At 44.5% G+C, this 13,896-nt stretch overlaps 1 protein-coding gene across 3 annotated transcripts in view; it reads right to left on the reverse strand.

Moving 5' to 3' along the window:
- Positions 1-13,896, reverse strand: part of Hcs (holocarboxylase synthetase-like protein) — a 39,564-nt gene that overhangs the window by 19,078 nt on the left and 6,590 nt on the right. Inside the window, exons 1-4 of one of the 3 annotated variants that reach the window (XM_055061785.2) lie at positions 4,516-4,665; positions 3,918-4,130; positions 3,090-3,446; positions 26-208 (exon numbers count right to left, since the gene is read on the reverse strand). In XM_055061785.2, coding sequence (XP_054917760.1) covers positions 26-208; positions 3,090-3,446; positions 3,918-4,064 — 687 coding nt within the window. In that variant the 5' untranslated portion in view covers positions 4,065-4,130; positions 4,516-4,665. Of the gene's footprint in view, positions 1-25; positions 209-3,089; positions 3,447-3,917; positions 4,131-4,210; positions 4,388-4,515; positions 4,666-13,896 lie in introns of those variants that run through there. The other 2 variants (XM_050192195.3, XM_055061786.2) reach the window with 2 other exon arrangements.

Raw genomic sequence — 13,896 nt, forward strand, 5'->3', positions numbered from 1 at the left:
CTCTCAACCTCCATCGTTGGCTCACCCTGTCTGCTGCAAACACATTTCCTGTTGACAACTTGTGGGAGATACTGATGCTGCAATTCAAGCGAAAGCATGTGGACAGTATGTTTCGCAACATCGATATCCTGCTCTCATTTGCTTTCTTGAGTTTTGCAAACACATCCTCAGATATACTGAAGAATACAGGATCAAACTCCAGGTGAATCTGAAAAAAGGAGCAGAATGCTGAAATTATGAAAAAAAAAAGCAATAAACACCATTAAAACTGCATACTAAAGTACACAACGCAGCAAGGTTGATTTACAGATGGGGGCTTTATGTCCCAAAGCAACAACTACTGGTCTGTGAGAGACACTGCAGTGTTAATATAGAGTAAAGTGCACAAAAGGTACTTAAAAAGTTTCATTTCAGAAAATCAGATTGTCAGCAATTGCTGGTTTTGATTATAATGCTCAAACCGCTAGTTTATTCCTCAGCTATAACATTCTAGAAGTAACAGTATTTTACGACTACCAACTCATATCTGCTTTTAAAGCAGAACTTTATGAACATTGTCCGAAAATGAAAGCTGCCGCAAATTTACAGAAAAACACACCTATTAATTTAGAAGACATAGCGAATACTGGTATGTCCCAAGGACATGTACTAAGTATGGCTATAATTGCAGTGAATATTTTTTGCTACACATACTCAACAAATGCAAGTTAACTGAAGACTCCCTCTGTGTTATGTCGAACAAGGAGTTAATGCTTATGTGTAATTAATCGGTGTATAGGTAGTCACTGTTTCTTTCTTAATTGGTATTTATGTTCTGAATACGCTTCTTCATGTTATTTGTTTACCATTCTTTGCATATATGTGTACGACTAAGCTGCTTTGTTGATTGCTGTCAAGTGGTCAGGGAAGTGGGTCCAGTCAAGCTGCTTAATCTGCAGCTTTTACCTTGCCTTCCTCATTACAAGTTGTAGACTGTATAATTTCCAAGAAATACTTACAGAATGACCTCAACAGGATTCATGCATGGTGCCAAAAATTGGTCATGTCCTTGAACAGTTCAAAATATCAGTTCATGTCATTTACCCGAAAGCGTCTGCCGGCAAGATCACTGTACAACTTGGATGGCCTTCCTCTTGAAATGGTTCAGCATTATAAATATCTTGGCGTCTTTCTTTTCTTTTAGAAAACTTAAAGTGGAATAAACATAGTGAATATCTCCCTTTAAAGTCATCCAGAATACTTAACCTTATCAGACGTAACTTTTATCAGGCCCCTTTTGATGTAAAAGAACAACTTTATGTTACATATGTACGTCCAATTCTTGAATACGCTTGTGAAGCGTGGGACCCTCAAACCTCATACCTTGTTAAAAATCTCGAACAAATTCAAAACCATGCTCCCAGGTTTGTTTCTGGCAATTATGACTTTCACAGCAGTGTTTCAGTAAATAAAGAAAATCTAGGCTGGAAATCACTAACGCATGGTTGAATGACTGCAAAACTGCAACTGTTTTTCTATATATACTCTGGTGTCACCGGAATAGACAAAAATCTGTACATTTTGCCTCCCCACTTTGTCTCTCAGCGATGCGATCATGATTATATAAAGTCCTTGAATTGCGCTGCTGCACTGAAGTTTTCAGTAATTCATTTTTCCCGCACACTTCAGCTCTATGGAATAGGCTCCTTAAGAGCATTAATCAATGTTAAATCTTTTCCAAGTTTAAATCTTTCTTCTTATTAAATTTTTCATAGCTGCATATTACCCTGTTCCATTTTTTCACATGTGTCTTGGTTTATGGTTTGCCTACTACAATAACTTTCCTTTTCGCTTAACTGTTTTCTCGGCTGCCTTTGCCTCTGTTTTCCTGCTGATGTTAGTCTTTTCTTTATTATCTAAGCTTTCTGTTTATGTATATTTTCTTTCCCGAGTCAGTCCTTACTGTACCAATGTATCTCTGTGGTGCCCCCCTGCTACAATGCCCTTGTGGCGCTGGAGGTAATCGCATAAATAAATAAAAAATCAATGTCAATGTCAAAGGCTTCGGATTAGTACCGAGACCACTTGGGGACCTCTAACATGCACTGAAGTTTAACATGTGGGCACTGTTCAACTCTGTTCTCACTGGAAAGCTGCTGCCACAGCTTTTAATTGGACTGCAACCTTGATAAAACTAGGAGCGAGAAAAAAAAAAAAAGAAACAGATGGCCCTAACACCACTCTGTTTTTTTTTTCTTCTTGCTTTTAGAATATAGCACCGCCAAGTCCAAACGTCCACTCTTGTTACCTTGAGCTTAGCAGCTGAATGCCACAGTCCCTTGATGCACCATTAACAAGTAGGTGCTAATAGGACAAGCATGAATTATTCTTGATGCTTGTAGGAAAGCAAATTTGACATTGCTTTCATTTCACAACTAATTTCCAAAATAATTTTGTACGACTCCCTACATGCTTTCTTCTAAGAAAGTGGGTATGGACCCCCAATTTGAAACAAGTTTAACCCTTTTAGGCACTTTGTGTACAATCATTGTGCCAACACAGCACTCTCTAAGAAAAGCTTGCACCCCCTAGGGCTTACCTTGTCTCCCAACATAAAAGGGCAGTTGCATAAAAGGAACAACTGGAACATTAAACCTTTTTGCTTGATCATGCCAATGCATGAAATTTAGGAAATATTTACCTGTGACCATCACCCCGTTCATAATGTATGTTGACTCTATAGTACGAATTCCACCCGCCATTTCTTTAACCTGACCTGCACAAACATTTATTTACATATACTACAAAAACCAAGAGCAGACTTTGCAGATGTTTCTTTAATAATATCAGCGCCCATACTTAAACAGTGTGATGTAACTGCATTGTGTTTTCTTGAAACTGATGCAAAATTTTTTAACCATATTGAAAAACAAATAAACAAAAAAGGCAATTCTGACATCTCTAAGGCAATGTGTTTTTTGTTTGGCACAACATGCAACAAGTGCATCTTTCATTGTTTATTCTCTCTACCTTAACATGACAGTATTTTTTGCACATAAAATAGGTTTAAAAGATTATTCAATATATTGAAGCAAAATGAAAGCCTTTACCTGAGATAGAAGTGCTAATCCGTTGCTGCCACGCCCTCGCAGCTCAAATAGGAGGCCGGTGCCGTCCTGATCACATGCCAAAGTTTTAACTCTTGTACCTGGGTCAAACTGGTAAACTACATCACCTCTCAGCACGGCAATCTCTCCTGCAGTGTCATATGTTACTTTGGCAATGTCTTGATGCCCTGAAATGTGTTCCAGTGGCCTAACACCAGGCAAGTCTAGTTTTGCAGCCATGACAAGAATATTCCCTCCACGTAGAAAATATTCAGTAATGATGCGCCTTGTTGTGCTGCTCATTTCACTGCATGCAACAATAAGGAGTTTAGTGTTGGTCAACCAAGGAGTAGTTTTGACCTGCAAATAAGATGAACATTAAAGAATTAGCAGTGACAAAACAATGACAAGAGAAAAGCACACCTAAATTTCACCATGCTGCGCATTTGCAGGACTTGTTACAATAATAACCGCACTGTCAGTTTGTGTGCAGCTAAGATGCTAAGCAGCAAGCAAAGTTTACTTACCAACTAGGCAAAACACAGATAGTGGTCAAAGCTACTAGTTATAATCCGAAATTTTAAACTACACATTCAGAGATAATTTCCGGGTGCATTTCTACATACACAGCATGACTAATTCTTTAATTAAACAGTACCAGTCAGAATGCAGAGCAGTTTTCTCATTGGCCTGGGTGATATTACGTTTTGCCCTATGTGAACACAAAGAAGTTCGTCGGCATCACCTAACAAAAGTCGTGTGCAGAGACGAGAAAGGAAGTTTCGTGCTACCTATTGTGAACGTTCTTGACACGGGTAATAAGGTACAGACCTGGTTCTCAGACAGAGGATAAATGGCGTAGTTATCGGGGCTGAGGCACATGCTCAAAGTTTCCTTCACGGCGTGAAAACGAGGCTGGTTTGATCCGACATCTTCATCAGTGAAAATCAGCACATTTGGGGGCTTCTGCGGAGCCATTCCGGCTGATTCTAGGTTGCCCCTGGCATAACTTCCAGCGGGAGAAGCCACCCCACGCAAAGGCAGCTGCAGGCAAAACCCAGCAGTTAGCGAATCGCCACACTTCCCTCACCACAGCTACCAAGACGCGGCCAATACGAACGCACCAGGAAGTACGAATGCGGCCGAAAGGACACTCGTCGAAAGACATGTAGGATCATTTATAGGTATGACGTTAAAATATAAGGGTCGCATACAGGCAGACGACGAAAATCAGAAACGCAAATCAACACAACTACGCGCCGCAGCACTGGCACCTGGCGCCACTGCAAAACCGCGCCACGGAACACTCAAACATGCTACATCGCGCAGGTGGTTCATACAAGCAACGACGAGAGAGGGAAACTTATGTATATATATTTATATATGTTTTAGGTAATTTAGAAAATGGTGCGAAAACCAAAAACATTACCACATGTACAATCACAGGAAAACGTGGTGCAAGTTTCACGTTGCATCGTCGTTCGGAAGGAATACACTTAATTCAGGTTCATTCAAATGTCCGAGATATTCCTAACTGTCAGTACAGTTCACCTTAGCGTCACTACTGCTACTACCAATGGTTATTAAACCTACAATAAATAAACATAATGATATAATACAAAACATGATGATGATAGCTGCGGGCAACAAGAACCACGGCCGCTCGATGCGTTTTTATCGTGCAAGAACTCCGACTCCTGACTACCCCTGACTATATCGCCGCGGCTGTTACAATCAGCTCGAAAAACCCCTCGTCTGTTGATAGATACTGTCAGCAGTCTCTCGTGGGGCGCCTACCGGCATACACGGCCAGATTGGAATATGAGGCAACGAGGAAGCCCGTTGTCGCCTGATGATGCTTAGGTTGCATGCAGTCTTGATCATGCTCAACTCACTGACATATACAGACAACGATTTATCCAGAGCGGGGTGGGAAGGCTAGCCTAGTTATTCTCATGACCCCCCCCCCCCCCTTCCTTTAATCGAAGGTATTATTCTGGATCCATGCCTGGCTCGACCGCTTAGTTTAAGAGGAAGCTTTAGCTCGGGTGCTCCTATCTAAATACATGTAAAAGGAGAATTCGTTTTTCTCGGCAACCACTGCAGCAAATTTGACGGGGTTTGCTGCATTTAAAAGAAAAGCTTAAAATCTAGTGACTGTTGGTTTCGAATTTTCGATTTAGGTCGTCAAATTTTTATTAAAATTTGGCAAAAATCGCAACATTTCAGAAAACGAAACTATGAAGTTTACAACTCCGTAACTCAGCAAGAAAAAATAATATCGCAATTCTGTGAATTGTACATGATAGCACATCTAAAGCGGACAAAATTTATATGTTACACATGAACCTCAAAAAATGGAGTAATGTGTAATTACAACTTTTGCAGAACCTTCGTAAACAACGTAACGAATTCACGTAAGATGTAAACTGACATATCAAATTTGTCCGCTTTGAATGGTCTAATGGATGCCGTTTACAGAATCGCGATATCTGCTCTTGATGCAGAGCTGTTAGCTTGTAAACTTCTTGCTTCTATTTTTTTCAAACGTCTGAATTTTTGAAAATCCTTTAACAAAATTCAAGCCCTTAATCGAAATTCCGCTTCCAATAGTCACTAGAATTTAACTTTCTCTCTCAAATGCAACAAATTTCAATAAAATCGGTCCAGGGGTTATCTCAGAAAAACGTTTTTGCGTTTTTACATGTATTTGAATAGGCCGCGTCGGAGTTGGGCCCGAGCTAAAGCTTCCTCTTAATCCTTATTGTGAACCCGCAGAGAAAATTCGGTTTCGATTACGCACTCATAGGCGTCCAAGTATTGTTTTCACTGATAAGTGAAGACAACTACTATAAAGAAACAGATGTACAAAAATAAAAAATCACCGACAATTACGATACTCCCTAATGCGAAATTTCGTGTTTTCATTTCGCGATATATATTGAGACATCGTACCGATCACCGCACCGACTGGCAGCTAGAGCCACAGCGCGCGGCGCTATTTACAGACCAGCCCCACAGTTGCCGCTTTTGCAGCATATGCAACTGTGATCTTTAGTGAGAAACGCTTGCGAGCTTTCTGTTTATTTTCTTTCCTCCACACAGCCAGTGCCGCGGATGCGCAGACGTGAGCGCCATCTGGTGGTGCTTCAATTGTGGCTTCCTCATGCTTCCGCTGCACGCTCTTCCTCCGCTTTCTTCCGGGTGGTGGAGGTCCCCGACTATCTTTTTATTGTTTATGTGGAATAGAAAAAACCCTACACAGATTGGAACCAAGCTTATTAATTTCTGCGCACGCCTTTGTTTGACAAAGAAAAAAATTTGCAACTAAAATAAGCAACTGCCTCTGCGCTTTCATACTGTTTAATGGCACGAGCATCGAGTGACACTCCTGTTTCTAGCGCAGCACTTCCGAACCTCCCGAGACAACCGGGGACGAAATTCAAAATAAATAAATAAATAAAATCTTAAAAAATAGTACAGTGCGAAAGTCTTGGGTTTCTTTATAGATATGATATCAGAGCATACGTTTTGTTACAAGTTGAGTTACTGAAGTGTCTGGAATAATTAGAATTAATTATAAATCACTGATTACCGCACACCAAGGCACAGAATCGTATAGACTTTAGAGACCCGCCACATGAGCAAGACGCCAACTGGTGAAATTCATGGTTTCCCGGCAGGCATAAAGGCAACACTGGACTTTAGTCAACCAAGGAAACAGGCTGGCTTCAGGAAAGGATACTCTACAATGGATCACATCCATGTCATTAATCAGGTTATCGAGAAATCCGCAGAGTACAATAAGCCTCTCTATATGGCTTTCATAGACTACGAAAAAGCATTTGATTCAGTCATATAGGCATTGCGTAATCAATGAGTACAGACCGCTTACGTAGATACCCTGGAAGATATCTAGAGAGATTCCACAGCCACCTTAATTCTACACGTTGTCAAAAGCCTTCTCCAGGTCCAGCCCTAGGCACTCTTATATTCTTAAGTCCATTTCGGATCATGGCCTCGGCGCGCGCTTTCATGATTATGTCAAGTCCTTCCTGTCAGGCAGGAAGGCTACCTTGAAGGTTGCGGAGCTGGAGTCAAAGATGTTCAATCTTGAAGACAGGGGCACTCCTCAAGGGGCCGTCATCTCGCCCACATTGTTCAATCTGGCCATGGTCGGATTGACCAAGAAGCTCTTGGAGATTGAGGGGATTAGGCACACCATGTATGCAGATGACGTGACCATATGGTGTCCCGGTGGTAGTGAGGGCTATATCGAAAGTGTTCTGCAGGAGGCAGTAAATGTAATTGAGAATTATTTGGACCCGACGGGGTTAAGGTGCTCCCCCTCCAAGTCGAAGCTGTTGCTGTACAGTCCCACTAGAAGGGGACGCAAGCCAAGGGGATGGATCCCCGTGGACCAGCTGAACATTCAGCTTCGTACAAGAAATGGCGATCTCATACCTAGGGTTGATAAGATCAGGGTTCTGGGGATGATTATTGAGTCGAACGGCGCCAACACGCTGACGATCCAGAAGATCATTGCCAAGACAAAATGCGGTACGCCTAGTGAAGAGGGTGGCCAACAGGCAGACGGGGTTCAAGGAGGATAGTCTCATTAGACTTATGCACGCATTTGTATTGTGTCACTTTACTTATGTGGCGGCCATGCACAAGTGGAAACCATCGGAGAAGGAGAAGCTTGACACGCAGATTAGGAAGATCACGAAGAAAGTGTTGGGAGTGCCAATGTGCACCAGCACCGACCGACTTCTCCAGCTGGGAATTCATAATACCTTAGATGAGATAGCCGAGGCTCAGCAGAGGACGCAGATGGTGCGTCTCTCTACGACTAGCACGGGTCGGCAGATTCTGAGAGAGTTAGGTGTTCCTCAGGAGAAGATTTCGCAGCTTCATGTCGGTATTCCCGTGAAGGTCCGTAATCGGTATCACGTCAAGCCTGTTCCCAGGAATATGCATCCGGAGCGAAATGTTGGTAGAAGAAAGGCCAGGGGAGCTTGCCTACTGAGACTCATTCGTGATAAGAAACAGAAGGTTGGCTTCGTCGATGCTTCTTTTAACGAGGAGAGAAAGGTGTTTACCATAGTTGTCGTGGACAATGAGGGCAGTCTCGTTAACGCTGCTACCGTTCGGACTGATAGGCCAGAGGTCGCGGAGCAAGCGGCTATTGCGCTCGCCTTGGTTGACAGGCGCAGGCCTTTTGTATATAGCGATTCAAAGTCGGCCGTTAGGGCCTTTGAGAAGGGCTCGGTGGCTAAGGTTGCTTTTAAAATTATGCAGACATGTGAGATCTCTCAACACTACTTATGTTGGTTCCCTGCTCACCTTGGGATGATCCAGGGAGCCCCTCCGAATCTCAATGAGTCCGCTCATGAGGCAGCGCGAGATCTTACCCTCCGCTCTGCCCCGCGCAACGGCGTGGCGGTACTCCCCGAGAATAGAGACTCTCCTTCCACATACAATGAAATCACGAAGTATTACCTTCTTAATCACAGGGTTTACAGTTTGCCACACCCTAAACTAAACAGGGCTCAGGCACTTACATTACGCTTACTACAGACTGGTACTTATCCTTGCCCACGGAGACTGAACATGTTTTATCCACAGACGTATACAGAGCCTTATTGCCAAGATTGTGGTGCTTTAGCCTCGCTCGAACACATGCTCTTATCTTGCGAAAGAATTGAAGACTCGGCGATCAAGGATGCGTCCACGTGGGAGGCTGCACTTCGCAGCCCGGACCTGGATGAACAATTCTGGGCTGTCCAGCAGGCTCACGATGTGGCCGTGAGGCTTGGCCTTCCGGTCCCGACGTGGGAGCGGCCCGCTTAGTGATTAATTATCGCTCCTTGCAGGACCAAATAAAGTTTTCCTTCCTTCCTTAATTCTACACAAGAAAAGTAGCAAGATACCTATTGGGGGCGCGGATTTATGGAGTCGCCATCTGTCGGAAGCGCCTCCCTTGCATAATATGAGGGATCACGCGGCGCGCTCTTCATAGGTTTCGTTTACGGCGCTCAATAAAAACACCACACGGCATCCCTCCTGGACATTTATGTAGGTGCTCTCAAAACGAGGGAAGTTTTTGACTGTCGATATAATAATCTTGGGCAAGCTGAAAGTACAGAATCGTTTACAGATGCTATCTCTTTACCGAACACGTACGGTAAACGCCACTGCGTGCGGTCGCCGCGATGGAGTCTCCCGAACCGACTTCTTACGTGAAAGGTAGGCAAACGCTGAAAGTAAACTATGTGAAATATGTTCTTATAGTGGGCTGCCTGTATAACCAAATGGGGCATAACAGAATGAAGGCTCAATGCAGCGATCGCACGGGTTCGCGGCGACCGACTGCGCGTCTCCATGCACGTCCGCGCACGTTTTGCTTTCGTTGTGAGCGCGTTTTTGCACCGTGCCGTTAGCTTTAGACCGCAGCATATGAGCATTTGACAGTACACTAGCAACCATTGTTGCGTGGACGCTATCAGAACTGTTCAAAAATAATTTCGTTAAAGAGTTAGACTAGTGCCTACGGAGACTGTGATGTGCCGTCGCGACGATTCAATCCTTTTCTGTCTTCTAAATTCTTGGACATATCAATATTATTTCTCAAGTTGCGTCGCACTGTATGTTTATCGGTCTTCTCAGCGTGCGATTTCCCTCTGCTTCTTTTTCGTAATCCAGTGCATTAATTCATAACACAAACATGACCATATGTCATGCCTTTTTTAATGTGCGTCTTACCGCTCCCTTTCCGTTCCAGTAACTTGCCAGTATCTAGCATCAACAAGTTCATAGACCAAACCATCATGACATTAACCGGGCGCAGGCGAGCGTCTCAGTACGCGTTTTCTGCTAGTCACCGAACATCGCGCAGTCCCGGCGCCGTAGCACAAATCTTCCTCACGTCTGTGCTTGCTGCATACCCGAGTTGCAGCCGATGGCTATCTGCCGGTTCTAAGTTTCGCCAGCCAAGCTTCACGCAGCTCCTTGCCCTGCGGCTACGTGTGAATATAAGGCTGACACCGGGCTCCGTAGCGTACGTCCGGCACTGCGGCACCGAGCAGTAGCCTACCATGCTGCACGCCTCCAAAGGCAGCCACTACCTATTACATTACTTTCAAATGTTGTCAAGCAGACACCCAAGGCGGTAAAGCCTCACCACTTATTCAGAACCGCGGCGCAGGTGGGACTTTATTAGGTTAGGTTAGGTGCTTCCGACGCGACCGCTGTGTCCACGTGATCCCTAATGGCACGTCGCGCCGACTGTGGCGCCAGCTTTATATTGAGCCAAAACGGCCAATATACTGCAAAATTTTTAATACCCGTGAGGCCACACTAGAGTAATGGCGCTGAGGTTTGGGCGCGAAATTTAAAAGGGATGTATAGCCATTTTCCCTTGTAATTAACAATCAACCTTTCTCGGTACTTGTGCTCCGCGAGCTGCAAGTGCCGGCTGAAGCTATTCGACTGCACATGGCGCCACGATGCCACCAGCCACAATCAAGTCCTGTGCTGCAAAGGCTAGCGATTGTACAGCTGCCAAAGGCGAAAACTCGCACTACGTTCTACACTCGGCATGCGTTCCTTTAGCAGTGGACCGCACTGTACCTCCTTTCACTTCCGAGTTCCCAAATTTTCCTTTTCTGTGCCTTCCTCTTTCATGGAGGCGGGCGTTGCGCTTGTTGCGCCCACTCCGGAGGCATGCAGTTGCCAATCAGTCGTCTCCAATTTTTTTTTTTTTTTTTTTTTTTTTTTGCAGCCATCGCGGCGGCTATAGGCGGATATATGGCATTCTGCTGCTGAGCACATGACACGGCTTCCGTTTCGCTCTACATGCGGTCTCTACGGCCTCGTCAGAAATTCTAAAGCGAATGGCTTTCTTTGGCTCTTTTCACTACTTTCGTGGCCGCGGACTTTCTCCTCCGAGATATGCGTGCACTCGCGCAACCTAAAACTCATCCACACACGTGAACGGATGGACTTTACCGCAGCCGAGTTGTGGGACGCGTTCGTCGCCCAACGCCAACTAGCTTTTCGAGAGGCACGTGCTGACGCGCAAGAGCTTTGTGATGTCTGAAGGTTTAGTTAAGATGCTGTGCCTCGTTTCTCTGCTGCCTCGGCTGACGGTTGGGATGCGCCTCTTGTCGGGATGTGCCTGGTCTTGCCAGTTCATGGTAGCTTCGCAGACGCGAGTATACATAATTTTTAAAGCGAATGGTCGGAAGAGTATTTGGCCTCCATGGAATAAGCGAACGAAGAAAAAAAAAAAAAAAGCGCAGGCGTGCATGCAGGTTCCGTTGTCCACAAGCCGTCTTAGTCATGCTGCCGCCGTCTAGGTTGTCATGCTATCTACCAAACCATGTGTTTAGAAGAAAATTTGGGCCGCCATATTAGACAGTTTTAGTACTGCGTACGTAACGGCGTTGCGTACACAAGATCGCTACGTCCTGCAAAGTGCGCATGCGCAGAACGAAACACCAACGGTGCGTGATGCGTACGCAGCTGCTGCGCACGCACGCATCCGATTCTTGCGTGCGTACGTGGGGAGCCTTGCGTGCTGCTCTCGTGGTTCTGTTTGTTCGGGAGTGCACGAGACAAAAGAGTTTCGCAAAATGTCGGCGTCGAAGGCGACCAACGGAAGGCTGTACTTTTGAATGACCTACGATTTGGCTTTGCTGCGTGAAGTGAGCGCGCCGAAGCCATTCCCGGAACCTGCACGGTGGGAATCCAGAGAGAGAGAGAGAGAGAGAGAGAGAAAAAAAGAACTTTGTTTTTGAGAGTGTTCAGTGTACGCTGTTCGCGCGAGAGGCTCGACCTCCTGTTGGCGCAGTTCATTGCAAATTAAAGGCCTAAATATAGTTCGACGTTGCGTGAGCGAGCCCACACGTAACATCAGGTTGGCGATATCAACAGCGTCTATAGTTCGACCGATGGTTCGAAGTGCTGGCGGATATATATATATATATATGTATGCATGTATGTTTATGGTGTCCCACGTAACTTCAGCCGAACTTTAAAAATATGCAAATGCCACGTAGCTGGACAGAACCAACGATGTTGTTCGCCGTCGTTTGGAGATACTCAGATTATTTTTCTATTCTGCCGAATTTGATAATTCGTCTTAATTAATCGACATTTCAATTATTATAGTTAAATGAAAAATATTAATGAGAAAATTGTAGAGCAACATGAAAAACTCCCGATACAGGTGCGATACAGCTTTCTGTTGCTCAGTGCGTGCTACATGAAAGTGTTTTTCCAAGCATGAAGGAAGTCCGCGAATACATGAAACAATTGCCGCGCGACTGGCTGCTCCAGACACTTTGCGTCAGGCACGATAGTCACGTTTCTGAAATTATGGCTTACCCACTGCGCGAGAAACTCCATGCTCACTGCATGCACATACAGAGGGAGGCAAGAAAACTAGAGATGGTGCCCTACCACCCCTACACTTTTCCTGCTTCCTGCGCGTTTTCACAAACGGCGTCGATCTTTAGCTTCTGCGTTTGTAATCATTGGTTGTTTTACTTACATTGCAATGATAAGAATATAATGCATAGCAATTAACCCCACTCCCTCCCTTTCAATTTTCTTCTTTCTTTTGCTACACGTATGTATGTACGGCACATTTCCAGGGTCTGTTCTGCACGCTCGATCTGTGCTTCATGGGAATTTCCACTGCATATGACCTCAATAATTAACTCGCTCGTGCGCCGAGTGGCTCCAAGAGTGCGGAGCTTTTGTATTAAATTATATCTCTTTATCGCATTACTACCACCGAACATTAACACTATGAAGAGATCGTCATTGTGCGATCACACACCGCACTTATCATCTCAATGTGCCCAAACCTGATGATGTGAGATTGCGAAATGAAGTTGTTTCTGTAATAGCTAACGCGCAACAAAGGGGCATTTAGGTACCAAATTTAAATACACACAGCCAGTGTTAGTGTTTATGTGCTACGAGTTTGTCTAGTCTCGAGCACCAGTAGCAGCTGGGCTGCTATACATACTGCACGAGCGTGGAACAGTAATCGCATTACATACAAGCCAGGATGTACTAGGGCAGATGAAGCGTGTGAAAATGCAAAACTCGCATCGGTACTAATTCAATAAAGCTGTGTGGGGCGCCATAGAATAAAGAACCACCTTGGGGCGCTCTGAAAAGCGTGCTGCAGCCCGAGGCCCAACCGCTCGTCGCACTGTCTGCCACATCAAACGAGCAGCGCGTCGCGCACCAGCGATTTTCGGTTTAGTTGGAGCGGAACTGGAACAATACTGTACGTTTACCACAGAACACCTGCGTTTACCTCCTTAAAACGAGATTTTATATGTTCACGTGGAAAAGTCAAGGGAAATTACGATTTGTTATATCCACAAGATCGTTATGAATCACTTCATTTGAAAAACTTCTCTGCGAAAACCCACAATAAGGTGCAGGAAGTTTCATGAAAGCAAATATATTATACCGCATATGTTCCTGCACTTAAGAGTTGCCGATTAACCCCTTAAAGCCCAGACACCATTCCACATCAAGGAAAATTACAACTTTTTCACCTATATTTCTGGTCATGCAAAGTACGCGTTCGTACAAAAAAAAAAAAAAAACCCACAACAATGAAGTGTTAACTTAATAGTAATTAATTAGCAATTTGCTTTCTAAACGGAAACTTGACTTTGGCACATCAAAAATACTATTGTCTCTGTGCTACGAGGAAGCTTCCTTGGGCCCAACTCGGATGCCACGTAAAAAGCAAGAATGCTTTTCCGAGATAACCCCTGGA

Source organism: Dermacentor andersoni, chromosome 1, assembly GCF_023375885.2.
Source record: "Dermacentor andersoni chromosome 1, qqDerAnde1_hic_scaffold, whole genome shotgun sequence".
NCBI classification, from domain to species: domain Eukaryota; kingdom Metazoa; phylum Arthropoda; class Arachnida; order Ixodida; family Ixodidae; genus Dermacentor; species Dermacentor andersoni.